The sequence below is a fragment of the Leptonychotes weddellii genome, chromosome 1 (genome assembly GCF_054177405.1).
Source record: "Leptonychotes weddellii isolate Sample4059 chromosome 1, ASM5417740v2, whole genome shotgun sequence".
Taxonomy (NCBI): Eukaryota; Metazoa; Chordata; class Mammalia; order Carnivora; family Phocidae; genus Leptonychotes; species Leptonychotes weddellii.
In genome coordinates this window covers 78,936,970-78,957,738 of record NC_138369.1, presented here as the reverse complement: position 1 = coordinate 78,957,738, position 20,769 = coordinate 78,936,970, and the positions used below count along the sequence as shown (strand labels likewise).

The 20,769-nt window shown below is 48.2% G+C and overlaps 1 protein-coding gene across 1 annotated transcript in view; it reads right to left on the bottom strand.

Annotated features, from left to right (window-relative positions):
- EPHB1 (EPH receptor B1) overlaps positions 1–20,769 on the bottom strand; it is a 396,322-nt gene that overhangs the window by 83,435 nt on the left and 292,118 nt on the right. The window contains exon 6 of the mRNA XM_081798416.1: positions 1,027–1,151. Coding sequence (XP_081654542.1) covers positions 1,027–1,151 — 125 coding nt within the window. The remainder of the gene's footprint in view (positions 1–1,026; positions 1,152–20,769) is intronic.

Below are 20,769 nucleotides of genomic sequence, written 5' to 3'. Positions count from 1 at the left end.
GTCTTTACTTGGAACCTATTTGCTCCAAGAGGCCTACCTTTACTGTTCTATTTAATTCTGCAACCTGCTCCTCCCCCAATCCTGACCCTCTTGATCCCATTTACCATTCTCTGCCTTTTCTATTTTCCTTTGCATGATTCATTTTCTAACATACTATGTGATCTCTTTATTTATTGTGTTCATTTTCTGTCTCCTTCCATCAGAAAGTCAGCCCCGTGAGGGCAGGAATCTTTGTTTATTTAGATCGTTAATAGATCCTAGAGTAGTACTTGCCAAATAGCAAGTACTCACAGAACAAGTAAATGAATCTGGTGTTTTTACAAAAAAATGTGTTGGGTCGGTATTTTCTTCAGATTTTGCAAATGCTACAGTTTAACATGGTGCTCCCCACCCCCCCGCCCAGAGACCAAGGGGACCAGCTCTACAGGGCACCATCTCCCTTCTCTTGGCAGCATGTGCCCAGCGGCAGGCCCCAGGAACAGCTGCTAAAGAAAGTCAGTAGATAAAACACAAAGTTCTATTTCTAATAATTTTGACCTCATCTTTCAAATTTCCATTTACATGTTTTTAATCTCTACAAATATACTAGCACGGTAGTACAAGCATATGATTTATAAATAAACAAATTTATATTGGAAGAACACGATCATATACTTTGGAAAACACTGGTCTACAAAACCACAAAATCTTTGGGAAGCTCAGGGGACACCTGGCAGTTTTGTGGCATCTACATTGGTATAGCAAACACATGACTGGGAAAATGGGATTGGGCCTGCCCATCCAGCTCACCGAGCCGTTCAGACAGCAGGGTGGTAGGCTGGTAGATTCTCTCTTCAGTTGGTACAGAAAGTGTCCGGACTTTGGAAAGTTTTGTCAAGGGAGACCCAACAAACTCTCCCAAGGAGCCTCTGGCCTCCCTCCCTCAGGACTTCCTCCAGCCCGCCCACTTGTGCCCTCAGTGGGCCACCCTCCACTGAACAGTAGCTGGCCCTGTGTCTTGCAAGCCTGTGGGCAGAGCTGGCTCACCTTCTCATAGTACCGGATCTCATAGTCCAGGATAATGCCGTTGGGCTGCTCTGGCTGTGGCCATGACAAGGTGATGCTCCTCATGGTGGCACTGACCTGGTGCATGATGGGAACAGTGGAAGGGGCTGTGGAGAGAGGAAAAGACAGGGCAGGTGAACAGACCCCCAATTACATGACAAGTGTCATCTTTCAGAGATAAATGAAGAGAGAAGTGTCTCTGGGCTTGAACCTACCCTTTCTTTCTCACAAGCAGAGCTGATGTGCAGAACTTCCTGTGGGTTTTGCATAATGAATGGAGTACGGATAACAAAGGGGAGAAAAGGTTATACTTTAGGACAGGGGGACATATATGAGGGCAGGGCTGGAATGGACACGGTGTTTTTTGCATGGGGAAGAGAAAGGCTTGACCAAAAAGAGATGGCTGGAGGAATCCCATGAAAACAGTGTGGCCTGGGGAAGCTGGAGCCATTTGGGGAGGGGGTGACAACCAGGACAAGTCTAGGCTTCCAACAGTGGGACAAGAGGGACAAGGGAATGTTTTTGAACAGAAGGTGGTGAAGGGATCTCAGTCTCGCATTAATTGGCAGAGCTACTATAGAGAAGAGATCACCTGGAGAGAGGGATGCTAATGAGAGAGTAGAACTGGTCAGTGCAGAATTACTGCAATAGAAAGGAACGTTCTAGCAAACATCTCTTTCTGAAACTGCATGCAGGATTTTGCTGCACTTCAAAAGAAAGGGAGGAGGCATCTCTCAAAAAGACATGGACACCGACCAACAACCGAGTTCATTCAGACTTTTGTCAGAGTTTTCCAAATGAGGACATTTGCAATAAAGAGCCCACAAGTATAAATGAAGAAATGATACACAAACCAAACATTTGGAAAACAGGACAATAATTCCAAAATCTGTGAAGCGATTCCAAAATCTCTGTTTGGAAATAATATTATTTATTTCCCAATTCGACGCTTTTCATACTGTGTAAGTAAAATGAAAACAGTCTGGAAATAACAAATGAGGGTTATCTTTCTAGGGGAAGAGGCAGGTAATGGATGAGGCTTCAGTCTGCGCTCTGCTCAGGGGCTGTTCCGTTTAGTCCTGGCACTTCTGTAGCTATGAAGGGCATTTCCTCACGTGAACCCCACTTCACACGGGTTTCTTGGGGGACTGTGGTGGAGTGGCATTTACTAGCCTCACTTTAAGTTAACGGATCCCCCTCCAGAGCGCGGCTGCGGGCCTGGATGCGGGGGTCACTGCGCTCTGCGCTCTCTGCTCGCTGGGCTCTCAGGGAGCACTGAGGACATGTTGGCCGGGGATGGGGCTGCAGAGCACTTGTCGTGAAGATGTCCACAGTCCCGGGAGCCACAAGAGAGCACAGTGTGAGACACGGTGTTAGGAGGGCTTAAAATCAGAGAGTCCACCCAGGACCCTGCTCAGTTCCCCTTAGGGGACCTTGAGGTGGCCCCGAAAACGCACTTGTCAGAGCTCCCACCCCTGGGAGCATGGCTGACTCATGGCCCCCCCTGCTGCACTCCAAAAACACTTACAGCATCCACACAGCACCCCGTCTCCCACAGGCTGCTTCCAGTCACTGACTGAGAGCAGTGAGGATGCTTCAAAAGACCCATTCCTGACTCTTCTGCTGGGCAGCTTTCACCCGAGGACTCCCCATTGGACTCCCCAATGCTTCTTTGTACAGCATGGCAGTCTAAGAGTCTTCCCATCTAATTCTCCTTCCTGCCCTCTCCTTCATTGTGATCTGATGGCTCTCCCGGCTTCCTCTGGCCTCCCCTCCCATTTCTCCGATCTCTGGCACCTATAAGCCTACCTTGGCGTCTGCTTCATGGAGGACCTGATTTTATGCAGTCCTGAATCCCCCTGTCAAGGATTCTCTGCTGGGCCCTGCTGTGTCCCCAGGGACGAGATGCTCACTGCCTCTGGGAGCTGTGGCTTCATCCTTGGGTAGCTCTCACCAATTTGCATGTCTTCCTATCCTTATCTGAAATTTGTCTTCTTCTCGATGGTCTCAGTTCCACTGACTAAAGTAATATAGAATGTTCCTTCTTCCACAGAATGGCTTGTCAAATAGCTAAAGAAACTAGTTAGGTCTTCCCTGAGTTTTTCCTACTGACAAGAATGGCCAGATACTATGAACATTTCTCCCATGACATGATGTCACCTGAGGTGGCTCCTTTCCAAATGGGGCTCATGTTGTCTTTTTAGGCATGTGGCCCAGAAGTAAATCCAATTCTCCCACTGCTGGTTAAGCAGCAAAGATTAGGGTAAAACTAATATCTTCCATGATCTGTGTACCATGCATCTGTTAATGTGACCATCAGCCTTTTTTGCATCAAAAACACGTCCCTGCCATTCGATTGTGAAATCACTGTCAAATATAACCTTTAGGTTTTCTCATGGTGTGCTCCTCCTTTTTTGTTTGTAGAGTTTGCTTTTGGCTTTGACTACGGGGATTTACGTGTATGTTTTTACCTTTATGGTATAACATTTGGCCTATGAATCTGGTAAACTGAAATAATTTTTGATCCTGATTCAACCATCAAATGCACCTTCTCTTTCTCCTAACTTAGCAGCATGGCCCAGGTCCATTAATGAACTAATTAAACAAATGTTCACGGAGCATCTGCCCTGTGCCAGTCACCGTTCTGGGTTCTAGAGATTCCATAGCGAATGAAAGGAAATTTCCTGCCCTCATGGAGTTTATTTGCTAGTGGAGGGATTCAGAGGCCAGATGTAATCAATCAATCACAAGGGATGTTAAAATATTAAGTGACAACAGGAAGAAATGGAGCAGAGGAGAAGGGACAGAGAATGCCGAAGTGTAGGAGGCCAGCTGGGAGAAGGCTGTAGTTTGAAATCACCGCGTCAGCAAGGCCTTGCCTGAGAAGTAGGTGCAGAAGCATGGGGTTGAAGCAGGGGACGGAGCCACGCGGACACCTGGGAGAAGAGCATTTGAGAGGGAAGGGCCAGGGCAACGGTTTAAACCTGGGAGCAGCCTGGCGTTCCAGACGAGCAGTGAAGAGCCAGTGGGACTGGAGCAGAGACAAGGCCACAGACGATGGCTTCTACCCTGAGTGAGAGGGAGAGCCACGGGACGGTGGTGACCAGAGGAGGGACATAATCTGACTTGCGCGTTAACAGCATCACCCTCTGCTGCGTCGCAAATAGAATGCAGGGGCTGTGCCAAAGCTGAAAGCTCTAGCTTCACACTATTGCAATGATCCAGCTGCGAGACTGTGGCTACTCAGACCAGGTTCAGAGCGGTGGAGGTGGTGAGAATGGGGGTGGTCAGATTCTGAATAGATTTAGGACATCTCACTGGATGTGGGATGGGGAAGAAACAGAAGAGCCCAGATGCCTCCAAGGTTTTTGTCCTGGGCATTTGGAAGAATGGGGCTGCCATGAACTGAGACGCGGCAAGACAAAGTAGAAGCTGTCTGAGTAGGCAAATGCACGGATAGGAGGTCCAGACTGGAGATATCAGTGGAGAGCCATCAGTATTCAGAGATACCGAAAGCTGCAGAACAGATAGAGATCCTCGCGGGAATGAGAAGAGAATATATGGTCTAAGATTCAGGAGAGGAGGAGAAACTGCCAAGGGGCTGGAGAAGCAAGGCTAATGAGATGGCAAGATTCAGGGGAGTGTGATTACCTAGAAGTCAAGTGGCAGTGAGTGTCCGCAGGAGGACAGAATGTGTGAAGCGCTGCTAAGTTATGTAAAAGGAAACCAGGAACTGAGCTCGGAGTTAGCCACAGGCTGGATGCTTAAGTGGGGATGGCTCATGGGCGGCATTCCTGACCTTGAGTGCACTGGGCAGAGTCAGGGAAAGGAGGAAGGCGGGGCAGTTTCTGGATTCAGGCCAGATCACGGGGGGATCACAGTGGGCCCATCAACACAGGTGGTCCGGGGAAGCCTGCTTCCCCCACCCCCGCTATACACTCGTTGCCCAGCTCCATGCTGCCCTCCAGCCTGCATGGAAACATCATTTACATGTCGCCAACCACGTCAGTGCCATGTAGGTTTTCAGGATCCTCCTCTCCCTGGAGAGCTAAAGCACCATGGATTAAAAATGGAAAGATTAACCCTAACGGCCTGAGGATTTTGATGGACTTGGTTCTTTTCTTTGCCTTTAATCCCTGGAAAACCATCATTCAGGAGTCAACATATTTGCCAGCCATTGTGCCAGGCCCTTGCTCTAATCAATGGGGATGGAAGGATGTGTAAAAAAAGTCACAGCACTGCCCTGAAGATCCCTGGCATCTAGCTGGGGTTAGGTGGTAAAGAGGCAATCATAGGGCAGGGTGATCCAGAAGCAATCCAGAGCCAAATCTGAGAAGAACACCCCTGTTACACAGATGGCAAAGCCCTCCGAGCAGCCAATCAGCACGCGGATCCGGGAGAAGCTGCCAGAGGGTAAGGGTCACCACTGCACACACTGCTCAGATTTATGGTGATGACAGATATTCATAGGCCCCCTTGCAGGCTGTTCATCCTCACTCAGGTCACTCTAAATGTCTTATGTTTTAATTGAGATGGGATTTAGCACATGGAAGAGTAAAAGAGTATTACTCTTCCTCCCTGAAAATCAAGGGCAGCTTACATTTGGTGCTCTGACATTGGTGATCACCAATTTGGTTTTTGTGGGTGACAAATTTGTTTTTTTTTTCCTTCTCCAAGTGCAAATGCCACCTCTAAATCTGGTTTTTACATGTTATGAAACCTTCCAACAAAACAGAAAATAAAAAATGAGCTCAGATATCCACGCAAACACCACCTTCTCCTAGCAAAACTAAGGCAGATTAAAGAGGGATGGGAAGACTAATTCAAAGCAGCAGCCCCCATAAACCCCGAATATGCTGGTTTCAACAGTAAGTCCTGGCTCGTTGTCTTTTCTTCATAAACTTGCATCCTCAGATGAAGGAATAGTTTGACTGAATTCTTAAAGAGTGTCTCCCTCACAAGATCTCTTTTGACTAAATTAAACATTCTATGGAGAGAAGAAAATGAAAATAAAGAGTTCAAAAAATTATTAAAATTTAGCAAAGAAATAAATACGGACCTTCTTTTAGAAAGAGTGAGAATAAAGAATTAGCTTAGGGGCTATTTGGGGAAAAAAGGCACTGAGGGCTCAAGAAGGATGTGTTTGTCCTAAAGAGAAGATGCTCCAAAGCCCCAAATAGGATCAAAATTGCCCTGTACTCCTTAGCACAATCGAGGCTGGACCTGATAAGAAGTCAGGATGCAAAGAAAAGAGTGGGGAGGCAATGCAAAGTGTCCTGTCAAGCACTGAGGTAAAATCAGCTGGGTTCAAAAAGAACCAGCACCAGGAGTGTCTGATAAGAGAGGCTACTGCCAATAATAAGAGGCCCTTTAAATGTGTCAGAAGTAGCCAGAGACTTAACCTCCACTGGTCGGTCAAGGGGCTCAGGGATGGAGAAAATGCAAAGACAGACTGAGTCAGTGAGTCACTGTCTCTTTTTCACCAAATTGCTTTTGAAGCAGGCAGACCTAAGATGGTGTATCACATATAGCAGAGAAAGTGTACAGAATGTTCTCACCTGAGCTGACAAACGAGATGTGGATAAATTGCTGGGACAGGATGGCCCCGGCTACAAGTTATGAAAGAATTCACAGGTGACACGAGGCAAACGTGGGCCCAAACTGGTCACAGGTTACCACTGCCCATGGCCTTGGGGCTAGCCCTGGCCAGACACCACCCAGCCCTCCATTTGTAAGGAGGGCTCCAAAGGAGATCATAGGGTTGCTTGTGGTCTGGGAGGGTGGTGTGAATCTCAGGAGTTAACCCAAAATCCAGAACCTCAAGTTTTCATGTATGGAAACCTTGCCGTCATATCTCAGGTTCACCTGGACCATATATTTTATGTTTATGACATTCTTTGACCCTTTAATTTAGTTACTGACTCAGTCATATGCGAAGTTTTCCTCTTACTCATTTATTCCTTATTTAATAAGAGCATTTCCATCCCCCCCCAACAATTAAGCATCTCAAATCCCAAAATATGAGAATAGGTTGATGCTTTTTTTCTAGGACAATTACTGAGTTCTAATGCATTATCTTTGCTTATTAAAAATTGCCTTCTAATGTGTTAACTGATTTTTGTGTCAAAATAATTCTTTCAACAGCTTTAACCATAATCCATTTGGGGATATAATAAATAATATAACAGTTTACTGTATTAAAATATTTTATTTAAGGCATCAAAAGTACTTAAAGTAGTTTTAAAGAAAAATAGTAGCAACACATACACACATTCAAAATTAAGTTGATCTATTAGAGTAAAATGCCTGAAGAGTTTATAAAAAATATGAAACTTGGATTTCAAATTTTGGCAGATTTCATCTAAAGGGAAAACAGTGCTGCTTCTGCAGGTAGAAACTGTACCAGGGACAGCCTTGTTCTGAGGCCACTTCTCATCCACCTTAGGAGCTGGGGTGCAGGTCACAGCTGAGTCCCCTTCACCTTGGCTCAGGTGACAGCCCTTGTAAGTCTCCTAGAAGATAAATGACCTCTCCACTTATGGGGATTTTCCTATGTGAACTTTCCAAGGAGGCCCATAGAAAGAACCCATCTGCTTTGCCCATGATAACTCATGCTGGGCAGGTGTGGGGAGTACTCCCTGGCCCTTCCGTGTGGTGTGTGGCAGAGGGAAGGTCCTCACAGTGACCCCTCAGAGAGATGTTGCTGCACCACACTGAACAGTGTGCCTCAAGGCTTAGTAAACTCTTCTACCTTCCTGGGCATTGCTTTTTCTAGGAGAAATATCCATCAGCCAATGGACATTTGGGTTGTTTATACATTTTGGCTGTTGTGAATAATGTTGCTAGGAACATTCATGTACGAGTTTCTGTGCGGACCTATGTTTGCATTTTTCTTGGGTGTATATCTCATTGTAAAATTGCTGGATTACATAGTAATGCTAACCTCTTCTATTCTTTCTAGAATAGCATTTCCCAGCCAAATTATTCTTGGGCTAACCACCCGCAATCTGTATACCACAGATCCCAGCTATGAGGAAAACAAGGCAGGGTGAGGAATAGTCAGGATCCTAGGGCCCAGCCCAGGGCAGTAGGAATTGGCAAAAAGAGAGAAGAACTATGGACCCTACAGATGCTGTAGGGAGATATGGATTCCTATTCTGCCATCTGCTTACTGTGTGGTCTTGGACTAAGGTCACTTAACTTCTTTGGGCCTCAAATTCATCAACTGTAAAACAGGAGTATTAATCCTTATGTTATGGATTTTTTGAATGTTCTGTGGACGTGCCCTGTACAGCTTATGGCTCCTTCTACCTAGATCTAGTCTGCTAAGCTAGGGGTCTCAGCAACCACCTCACAGTCTCCTTCTGGGTCCACTCCTCTTTATGTATGCAAAGCAATGCCTGGGCATAGCTCCTGACGTAAATGTGAAAAGTGCGACCCAGTGACAGTCATGAGTATTTATCTGATAAATATCTTTGTAGGGATAAATGAACATGTCTACCCAGTCAAGATGGAAGTGATGGAGAAGAATGAGCTTGAAGAAGAGGAAGGTTAACAGCAGGTTCCCTAGAGGTTGGTGTGATGGATGCTCCAGAAGACAGATGGTTTCCTGTGACATCTCACGATGACCTAAAGTTTTTCTGGGAAGTAATCTAGGATGTAAACAATAGGTTCCTTGTCCTTGAGGACAAGGAGACCTTGTGACTCTGAGGAAGGGATGAGCCATGGCCCACCCATCTGATAGTGTGACTCAGGCCCAGGTGTCATGGATGCTTTCTTCACTCTGTCCCTGCCTTTCTCCTGATCTTGTCACCTGTATCTCCTTACACCTAGTATCCTGTCCCACCTCCCTTGTACACTTCTAGGCCTCTTCACTTCAAATTACACAGCAGCCAGATTACTCTTTCCAAAGCTTGATTCACACATGTTCCTCTGATGTTCAAAAATCTTCAATGGGGGGTGCCTGGGTGACTCAGTCAGTTAAATGTCTGACCCATGATTTTGGCTCAGGTCATGATCTTAGGGTCCTGAGATCGGGCCCGAGTCAGGCTCCGTGCTCGGCAGGGAGTCTGCTTAAGATGCTCCTCTCCTCTACCCACCCTCCTCCCTCCCCCGCTCATGATCGCTCTCCCTCTAAAATAAATAAATCTTTTTTTTTTTTAAAGATTTTATTTATTTATTTGAGAGAGAGAATGAGAGAGAGCACATGAGAAGGGGGAGGGTCAGAGGGAGAAGCAGACTCCCTGCTGAGCAGGGAGCCCGATGCGGGACTCGATCCAGGGACTCCAGGATCATGACCTGAGCCGAAGGCAGTCGCTTAACCAACTGAGCCACCCAGGCACCCTAAAATAAATAAATCTTTTAAAAAATATCTTCAATGGCTTCCCATTGGAAAAAGTCCCCTTTCACATTTAAAAACATGGCAGCCACTGGCCTGTCCAGGCTGCCCCCCATTGTCCCCTAGAGGAGCCCATTGCTTCCTTCTAAGTGCTCCCCACACTGTGTCCCAGCAGAACCCAGCTTTAGGGATCTCTGACACATCTCTTCATAACCCAGTAGCCTTCAGAGGCACAGATCAGGCCACACACTGCCCTGCCTTAGTCCCGCTTGACCACGCTCACCAGAGCACCCTGTCCCCCCTCCTCCCAACTCAGAGCCCTTATTTTAGTAACTCTTATCTACTGTAATTGCCACCTTGGGACAGTGCACTGTGATCTAACTTTCCAGGTGTTCATTTGTCCTCTCCATCACTGGAATAAACTCTTTAGGGCATAAGTCATGTCTTTTGCCTCTTCCCACCGTGTCAGCACATAATAGATGTTCCATAAAAGTTTGCCCTTACTGGAATGATTGCAGGCTCTTCTCTAAAGACACTGGAAGTAAAAGGGTCAGAAAATCATGTACCGGTACCTAACACGGATAGTGGCCCTTCAGGGAGGAAGGTGCAGTGAGGAGGGGAGGCAAGGGTGTGAACTGCCCTCTATGGAGCAGGTCAAGTGCAGTATTGAGGAGCCTGCACCCAGGGAGAAATACAGAGGGGGGTCTGAATATAGCAGTTCTGGGGGCCTGGGGACAGGAGTGCCTTTACATGGCATAGAGGCAGAAGGTGGGAGGCTGGGGCCATTGCCACCTCGCTGAGAGGTTTCGGCTGAAATGCTACCCTAACGTTAGTAGCTTTCTAATTTTCCTTCTGTTTTAAGAGCTGTGGAATCCTTTCTCCCAACAAAATTTTCCTTGAAGCATTAAAGGAGAAACTGAACAATTCAGAGCTGCTCCGGGTGAATCAGAAGCAAGAGTCCCAGAGCCCCAAAGACTGTCCATTTCCTATTTCCCCAGCCCAGACTCTGAAGGGCTCACAGAGAAATCCAAAAATTCTGGGCAGCCTCCAGAAGTCCCCTTGAGGCCTCAGATTAAATTATGGGCACTCCTAAAAGGCATGGCTGATGAGATTGGGAGTGAGGAGTTGGGGGCAGTGGGTTATCTTGTTCCTTATATGAAACACATTCTTAAGAAAAAACTAAAATCTCGATTTAAATGTCAGCTAAAGACTTCAGGCCCACCAGTACTGAAGACAAAGAACAGTTTGCACACAGATGAATTGTGCAAACGATGAATTGTGTTTCCTCTGACATTTCTATTCTGGGAGATAACTTTGTCGAGAAGGTATTGCTTAGATAACGGTTCTCCCTCTGATGATGAAAACTCATTTCATTGCACAAATATGCTTGAATTTTACATTAGGAAGCCTGACTCATTAAATATTTTTGGTGCAGTAACACTTCTGGCCAAAGTAGATTAAACAAATAAGCAATTAGTTTGGAGACTGGATATGAATACAAAGCAGAATTAATTATTTTTCTAATTGTTTTCTCCTATTGTGGGCATTGGCTTCTTGACTTTTGCTCTGGGCTTGCCTTGAGATGACCCTGACACCCTCTTCCAATCTCCCTCTTTACCTTGGAGTCAACTAAGGACAGAGGACTGCTTTGTGGGGGTGGCATCATTTTGATTCTGTTGTAGAATATTGGCTGAGTCTTACCACGGGCTCAATGAAGCAGGACTGGGAGAGAAAGTGGGGGCTTTAGGCCTGGGTGGCTGAGTCAGCCCTATACCCAGGCAGGTGCTTCCTTCCTGGGTCCATCCACAAAGGCCCTGGCTCCAAACCAAGGGCAGGAGTATGACAGCTGGGTGTGGGAGATTGGGGGCTGCTCTGGGGATGTAGGTTTATAGCAGAAGCTCTCATTTGTGATATTAACTCTGATGTGTGGGGGGGGTTCTTTATTGGGATCATCCAACTGACCCTGCTAGTTCTCAAAATGTGATCCCAGATCAGCATTGCCTGGGAACTGGTAAGAAATGCAGAATCTTGAGCCCCACTCCAGACTTTACTGGATCAGAAACTGGGGTTAGGGCTCAGCAATCCGTGTTTTAACAAGCCCTTCAGGGGATTCTGATGCACACTTAAACTTGAGAGCCATTTGTCTAGAAATCTAGAAATCAGAATATAAAATTTTGAAAGGACATCTGAGGTCATTCAGTTTTCTGCCAATTCTTCCAATTTATGGATTTGAACACTGAAGACGAGAGAGGAAGTGACTTCCCTAAGTCCTCAGCAGGTGAGAGCAGCGCCAGAAATGATGGTGCCAGCCATCTCTCTCCTCCCCCTACACTCAGGCACCCAGCCCCGGGGATGCCCACACAGCACGGGGGAGGGCAGTTCCTCAGGGAGATCAGATCAGGGGGCTCCAGACAGAGGAAGGAAGCACCCTGCTCATGGGGTCCTGGTGGCCCTCCTTGTCACCATGCCTGGCTCCTCCTCCCTGCTGGGGTAAGCAGAAGGCGCACCGGGAAATGGCCCCGCACTGTGGAAAGGAAGGCAAACCTGACTGCCGTGGCCTTGTGGCAGGTGGGACGCTCTGAAGGGATATGTGAGTGAATGAGGGGCACCTGTCAGGTGGTGCCTAGTCCCAGGGCAGGGAGGCCGAGGACAGACCCATCGCTCCACCTCCTGAAGGCGTGGGACAAGCACGATGGCAGCTCCGCTTTGTTGAATGTTTGATCACAGAAGGCGACTCACAGAAACCCTTGTCCTGGCGAGGCCACGGGAGAGAGCAAAGGATATCCTGCAGCAGATTGTGTGCCTCTTCCTACCTGGCTCTCACCCACACATGTTCAGCAGGGCGCCCCCACATCGGGGGAACCTACCACCACCGACACCAGGCAGGGTTGCTGTGTCTGCAGTCTCTGGGACTCTCCTCCCTGATCCTGGAGATGGAAGGCTCCCGGCCGTAGGACCCAGAGCCCCAGAGCCCCTCGTCCTGTCCTGCAGGCAGGTTTCCATCCTGCAATGCCCAGTGGCGAGCCCCTCTCTGTGCATCACCATCCCCACAGCCATATGGGTCTCCCTACCCTTGGCTCTGACTCCTGGGGACACCTCTGCCCTGCACCCCTCTGAAATGTGGCAGTGTACAGTTTCGTGCCCAGCATACCTCAGGGTCGGGAAGTGGGCTGTGTCCTCCTTGTTCCCAGCCACCACCTCCACACCGTTGCTCACCATCTCCAGCACCCTCTGTTAAAATGTCACTCGGTGGTGCTGTGGCTCTCCAAGCTTGCGAGCACTGTGTACTCCCTCCTGCCACCAGTCCCGACTCACTGAAGACTCGGGCTTCTGTCTGCTCCATCCCAGGACTTGCCCTTCGGTGGATGACTTCCACGTTCCCCGACCCCACCACTCTTCCATGTCTGCCCATTCTCATGGCACACTTGGATTCAGCCTCACCTGAAGTGGCTCCATTTTCCAAGCCACAAACTCAAGTCTTCTCCTTCCTCTCGGCAACCTCTGACGAGCCACTGCAACTTTGGTTGGGTCACCCAGCCCTCTCGGACTTGACTTCCACCCCACGCGTCAGCCCTCTTCCTTATGTGCATTCCTCATTAGCCAGCCCAGTTCCGTCCTTGCAATAACATAATTGACAGTACTCCCTTAGCCTTCAGGTGTGAGTCACCTTTATCTTTTCTGAGGACACAACCAGCAAAACTCATCCCGAGAGAGATCCATAATTAACTTCATGTAGGGTCAGCCATGCACTGCTGAGAAAGTCACATACCAGGGCAGATGGACAGCTTTGTAAACTCATGATCACCTGCTTCCAAGGAACCCTCAACACTTTCTGGAAATGGATTTCTCTGCTCAGTCCCATCTCCCATTCTCTGCAATGGCACTGCATGCTCCTCAAACCTTTGACCCCAATACTTCTCCATTCACCCTCAGCAGCCCAGCTTATCTCCCACATTGTGGAGAAAATACCCAACTGCATAACTAATTCCTGGACTTGGGAACTCAAGATGTCCACAAATCACACATGTGCAGAACTGAACCCCGCCCCCCGCTTGCCGCTGTCCCTGAACACTTCCGGGAGCCCCTGGCATGTCTCCTATGTATTTGCAAAACATCCGCTCAGTCTCCTGCTTTGTTTTCTCTGTTCTCGATGTCAGCTGTCTGCGACACACCCCCTAGGAAAGCTGCTCACTAAGCCACATTTCCAGTTCCCCCGCCCCCAGGACCCGTGGTCACATTCAGCGCAACCCCCACAATCCCCGACAGCCCTCCCTCCCTGCCGAACTGTGGCACCTCATCACCAAGCCTCTAGGCTACCTGTTGTGCTCCAACTCCACACTGTTCCTGCTGCACAGCTGCTTCCCTTGCCCTTCCAGGCCTTGTCCTGGGCCCTCACTCTCTTCCAGAGCATCTGATAAGCCAACAGGCACCAGGAGGTCCTGTCCCCACCCAGCCCCCTGCACACCCACCTCCTCACAAGCTTCCCTCCCCACATGCAAACTCGTGCCTGCAAACAAAAGACGGCCAGCTGGTTTATGAGGCACCACAATGAATGTTATGTAAGGCCAGAACAGAGGACACTGTGCTGACGTACAGGGGTTAGTGGAGGAGTGAGACCTGGTCTTTTCCCTTGGGAGCCATAAAGTCTATCAGGAGAAATACGGCCTATGAGCATGAAAAACTACTGCACGTTCAAGAACTCATGGTATCATCCTTATAACTAGTACAGTTCAGAGATGGACAATACACACATCAGGATTTTCTACGGGGCAGATGTGCTCACAGGGGGCCGTTGTGCCCTTGAGCTCTTCTGGACAGATAAAGCATTTGCTCTGTTCTGAAAGCAAAGCAAAGCAAAGCAAAAAAGAGAAAAGAAAAGAAAAGAAAAAAGAAAAGGGAAGGGAAGGGAAGAGAGGAGGGGAGAGGAGGGGAGGGGCAGGGCGGGGAGGGGAGAGAGGATAGAAGAGAAGAGAGGAGAGGGGAAGAGAAGAGAAGAGAAGAGAAGAGAAGAGAAGAGAAGAGAAGAGAAGAGAAGAAGGAAAGAAAGTCACATGCATTTTAAAATCCTAGGGCTCTATTCTTTCACTGATGTCCTGCAGCTCCGGTCTCAGAAGGAAACTGATCCCAAGGCCTGAGGGTTGGCAAAGAATCTCCCTTGAACCAGAAAATATTTGTGGTCTGGTGTTGCCTTTATTTACCCAGAACATTTAATGTGCCTTTTTTCTCCATCTTTCACATCCGCTCTGAGAAGATGTTAATTTTCTGAAATTAAACACTTAGCTTGATTACTGTTTTGTTAATTGCGGCATTCAAAAACCCCTGGTGCTCCTGCCTGTTTAACATGGCTGGTGCTGTGAAAATGATAGGCACGGAGTTGGCATGCTGGTGGACAGACAGCACGTCGGAATGCCGGCCCAACCACCCCAGCTATGCTTGCTCCGGCAGCTGGGGCTTGCCCGCGGGTGAGGGGCAGCCCGGGCCACTGCACAGTGTCTCTCCCAGGGCCGTGTTTTAGGAGGACAGTGCCCCCAGGAAGTTCCAAGTCTCAGCAACATCTGGAAGAATGTAGGGGCTTGACTCCAATCATAGCATCCGCCCAAAGATGCGTGAGGAAGGAGAGACCACAGAGAGAGCTCAAGCTGCACCATTTGCTGAGGTCTGAGCTGAGTCTAAGAAAGATTGAGGCATTCATTCATACATTTGCTTGATAATTTATTAATCCATTCAATAAACATTTATTGACTTCTATTATTTCAAGCATCTAGCTAGACACTGGGGAGCAAGAGCCAAGAAGATGGATACGGGCACGCTGTCCCGAAGATTATAGTTGTGGCTCACGGAGCTGACATTTGCTGGAGGAGCGCAGGGCAGACACATCACCAGGACTCCTCCTCCCTCCCACCTCCTTTGCCAAGGCCACAGGGCGAACAGCAACTAGCTCATAATCCAACTAGAAGTTCCCTCCATGAGGTTCCTCTATGAGAAGGGCTACTGCAATCTCATTTGGACTTGGAACGGGGTAAGGAACCTACTACAATCTCACTGCCAGTAGTCTGTCCCAATTGCCCTTAACAAACCACGGACTGGGAGTGCCTGGCCCAAGCTAGAGTGCAATGAGCAAATGAGCCCCAGGCCCCACGGGGCCCTCCAGTCATCCCGGCAGGGATGCAGGGCGGGGCGTTCTCAGCTGCTCCCCAGCTGTGGGCAGCATCACCACGCACTGCCCAGGACCAGAAAGACAGAGAACACCCACACTCGAGCACTGTGCGGTCCAGCAGGTGATATCTGTTCACAAGAAGTCCAACTTGGTCAGTGAAATAGGCCACCCAACACGGTCAGTGTTCAGCCTAGCCACCACAGACCGAGATGCTCTCTCTCAATTACATGTGGCCTCCTCCTAACTTTGGGACAGTGAAAGTTGGCACCACAGCAGGCTGTGGGACCAAGAACACAGCTGACCGGTCCCTAGTGCTGCTTCCCAGCTAGTCGTCTGCTCCCTTGTGACTTGTCTGGGCCCGTGACCCCAGTCCCAGTGAGTGCTGTGGACTAGAATGTGAGCTCCGCAAGGCACCGATTTTTGTCTGTGCTGTTTGCTCCTGTGTTCCTGGTGCTTAGAGCAGTGCATGACGCACAGAGAGCCTCAGTAAATATTTGTTGAGAAAGCGAATGAACGGGAGCCCCTAGAAGCAGGAACCCACGAGTCAGCCTGTGGAAAGAGGTCACAAAGGCTGTGTTGAATGAATGAATACATTCCCAAAGTTAGAGCGCTTAAATAAATAAATAACCCCCTTCGAGTGAGGCTGAATCTCACTGTGCTCCTCCGAGTGGATTGGGGCTGCTGGCCTCATCCTAAGATCGTTCCCTTCAGCTTTCCTTTCAGGAGCCACAGAGTGGGGAGATACCTGGTCAGCCAGCTAGCACCACGCCCCAGGTAAACATTTATGTACTAACTCCTATGGAGGGACTAAAGGAACCTGGTAAGTACTTATCAAGGTTCCCTGTGCCTAACACGGTGTGGTCCCTCCCTCCTGAAGCTGGCATAGGTGAGAAAGGCTGATTTCGCGTAGAGCTCATCATCTCGTGGAGAGCCCCAAGGCTGCAGGGGGTGGCGGGGGGGCGCCATGACTTTGATCAAGAGCAGTGCTACCTGCTGACCTACTCAGCTCAACAGACAACACACCACTGTTGGCAAATATGGCCCGGACCTTCCTGAGACCACTTAAAATTTCCTTCTCAGTGTCAGGGCTTAAGAAACAATAAAAACAACCTTTTTGGAATTAACAATGGGAAGAAAGCAATGAAGTGAACTATGAAATTGAATTAAGAACAGTGAAAATTTCATTTACTTAAGGTTTTTAAACTTTTCTTTATTAATTTGAATGAAAGTTTTCTTTAAAGTCATTCCAGTCTTTTTAAAGTTCTGACTCAATCTTTTCTCTACTTGGGAGCAAATTTCGCCTACTAATTTCCAATGAGACCAGCCCCTAAAAATGAACTGGTTTCAGCATATGGATCTTAACGCTCTAAATTTTTACAGGCAGCACTGTAATATTGTTTTAATATTTAATTTTGAGATTTACATAATATCTTTCCTCCAAAGAGCTTGATATATTGCAATATCATAAAATTCCTTTTCATATTCAAAGATTATTCTTTATGCATGCAAATACTATATTTAACCAAGGAATAATGCAAATTAGGTGATGTGTTCAGAGGAATTGGCGGGCTAGGTAATTCTTTTGTAGGAAAAGTAGCATCTCTGAATGCCTTTAATTGTCTAGGAGCTTCAAAACCACCTTAAAAAATGGACAAACTATAGGGGCTTATGACCATTAATGGAAGTAAAGCAGTATCTTTTAAACAAAATTAAGTAATGGGTTGTGTCTGTGGGCACAGTGACTATGTTAATATCCCACACGCAGTAGGCACAGTGGGCCACACGTGGACCGTGGGTAATATAAACGTCAGATATAAATACTGCTGATAGCGTCATAGAAGTAAGAGGGCAAGTGCTGCTTCTCTAAACACACGAGGAGGAAAGATGGACAGGCTCCTCTGGACGGCAGGATCCGCCTGGCTCAGGTACACAGTTTGGGCTCCACTGCCCTCATCAAACTCCCTGGGACTTCACCACTCGCCTTGCTGGTGCCCACTCCTCCCTCGAAGAATGGACAAACTGATACCTGTCATTTATCTGATGGGGACCACATCAGCCCCAAACAAAGAGATGAAGGGGCCTCAGAAGGAAACAGCCTGGGAAGAGAGTCCAGCAAACTGCCACCTGGCTCAGAAATGAGGCTCATCCCCCAGTCCCGTAGCCTGGTTCACAAAGTGACTTCCCGTCCCATTTCATTTACTTGTCATAACAGCTCTAGAAAGCAGGGCTCATTACTCCCATTTTATAGTTGAGAAAGAAGGGGTCGTGGTAGTTCAGTGAACTTGCTTGAGTCATGTGAAGAGCAGAGAGAGGGCCCAACTGCAGGATCCCTCACTGTACCTCTGCTGCACTGAGCCCAAGAGGTGAAAAAGGTGGGGGCGCCTGGGTGGCTCAGTCGGTGAAGCATTTGCCTTCAGCTCAGGTCATGATCCCAGGGTCCTGGGATTGAGCCCCGCATCGGGCTCCCTGCTCAGCGGGGAGCCTGCTTCTCCCTCTGCCTGCCGTTCCTCCTGCTTGTTCCCTCTCTCTCTTTCTGACAAATAAATAAATAAATAAAATCTTTAAAGAATAAATAAATAAAAAGTCAGCAATTTAAATCTAGGTTTTCAGCTTCTAAGTTCTGGTAGTGCTGGGTAGGGCACCACTTGCTAGAGCTGAGCCGGTTCTCTGCGGCCCTCACCACTCCCTACGGCCTGACACTTGGCCCTGCTTTGCTCCTTTCCACTACTGGCGCGGCCCCCTAGGCCCTTGCATGTGTTCTCTCTGGCTTAGATGGTCCCAAATTCACTGACTCTATTTTATTTTGCAGCAAGTTGATTTTTGAGATGTGCCGGTCTAATTTGTCTTATTTTTTCCAAGATGTCCTCGGAGGTCCCCTTCCCCAACTCTGACATTCTGAATCTAGTTGGCAGAAAAAAGAAGTAAAGTTTGTCATTCACTTTAATTCTCTCTGACAGCTGGATGATCCGGCCATCAGTCTGAATCTGGGGCCAGGCGCCAGAGAGTGGCTGCAGGAGTTAGCAGTGATAACAACCTCTCTGCAGATCGCTTGGCCACTGGAACAGAGAGAGTTCCACCTGATCTGGTCTATTTTAAACTCAAGGCAGCTGTATTCAGTGCAAGGCTGCATCCCTGAAGACCTCACGTAAATCTGAGCTTGCATAATTCATGACCAACCCTGACCAAAGATGATGGACATGTTTTTTGACAGCTGAAGTGGCCCAGCTATGTGGCAATAGCTTAGAGAGAGCTTACAACTTACCCGGCTCATCATAATGTGATTTTTGATCAGTCGGAGAATAAAATGGCCACAAATCTGAGTTTGAAACCTAGAAACATCATTGCGGGCTGTGAGATGCTGAGCAGATTCTGAAAGCACTCTGACCCCGGGTTTCTTCATCTGATCCACCTCAACTCGGCATGGACTTGGCACGCTGGAGGTGCTCAAAATGGTAGTTCTCTGCCACTAGCTGTGGGCTGGGTGAGGGTCTGATCCTGCCACTCTCCAAGTGATACAAGATCCTTGAGTAGTCATGACTATAGACATGCCTGGGACAGTCACAGAAGGAGATGGAAGCCCTCTGCATCTCAGGACCCAAGAGATCCTTCAGTGTCCCCCCAGTGATGCTTGTCTCTGTGTGCCCTATGGACCAAAAGATGATTATAAAACATGCTATGGTCTCTTCTTAGATCACAGCCCTTAGGGCCAAGAAAAGCTTCTTGGTAACTCTCTCTGGTGGACTGATGCCAACCGTAACCCTTTTTATTGGATACCTCAATCAGAACGATGAGCTGCCTGCTTCCACTGGGCAGGGCTCACGACAGCAGCGGGATGCAGCATCAGTGTGGTATGTCGGGGCAGCCCGGAGAAAGAAGAGCATGACAGTCCTGTGTCTGCTGAACAGTAAGAGCTGCATGCCTAGCCATGGACATGGTCTGTAGCTTCTGACCAAAGGAAGAACCAGCCCAGAGCAGCAAGTAGCGTCCCAGGATAGAATCTGATATTCATGAGCATCAGGCTTCCGATCAAGTCCAAGACCACTTAGCAGCCAACTTATCCAAACCCTTCTCTTATGTGACCCTTACTGACACCCATAGTCAAGCTCTAATTTACCTTGGGGACACCTCGGGTCCCTTAACAAGCACACATTCATCTCCATCTCGATCCAGAGGCAGGGAAAAGTCTTTTAGGGTTCCCTGGGACAGAGACGTGGCATGACTTATGGATTTACATGGGTCCACCTACCTCAGCCCTTAATGGATCTGAGTGATATGGCTTTTATGATGCCTGCTGCTTAGTCTCTCTTTCATCTCTTATAGAATGTGTCACTTAGGGGGACCTGGGTGGCTCAGTTGGTTAAACATCTCACTCTTGATTTTGGCTCAGATCATGATCTCAGGGTCATGGGATCGAGTCTGGCATCGGGCTCTGTGATGGGCATGGAGCCTACTTAAGATTCTCCATCTCTTCCTCTCCTCCCTCCCTCCCCTGCCGCCCAAAAGTGTCACTTCCATTCATGTTTCTAAACCTTTCTTGGAGAGGTACAGGCCCAAGTGTTTATTTTGAAGGATCTCATCTTTTAAAAGAACGATCTGTTGGTTAAAAAGAGTTTGCATTCACACGCGGCTCTGTCAAAGCAGTGTGATAGCTCCATGTTCCTCAGAGCCCCATAGCCCACAGATTAGGACTTGTGGGTCACCTTGTCATTTGTTTCATAATAACCACACGCCACCAAGAAGCATCCTTCTCTCATTGACTGTAAACTTTCTGACACCCAAATTCCAGATTCCCAAAAAGAAATCCCAGATTGGAAGAAGTTGATGGGGCTGAGACTCCAAAATCAGGGAAGGTTAAGAGAAAAGGGCCTGTCAGAGGGGGAACAAAGGGCATGAGAAATCCACTTCTGGAGGAAGCAAGTGAGTGAGGATGACAACAAATATTTTGAATGCTGGCGATGCCGGGCCCCTTGCAGGAGCCCCGGTCCTTCAGTGCCTCTGCAGCCTGGGAAGGTGCAGATGGCAAGACAAGCAGATGGGCAGGTTCGGGAATAGCAGGGTAAGGAAAGGGAGGGGCAAGAATCAAAGCAAACCGCTCTAAGTGGCAGGTTTGTTCGCACATTCTTAGAGAGAGAGAGCAGACAGCCAAGCCCAGCATGACATGACAGCCTGGCAGGATTATTAGTCCCAGAAGCTGGGACACTAAAATATTTCAGCCAGTTTTCTGCCTTAA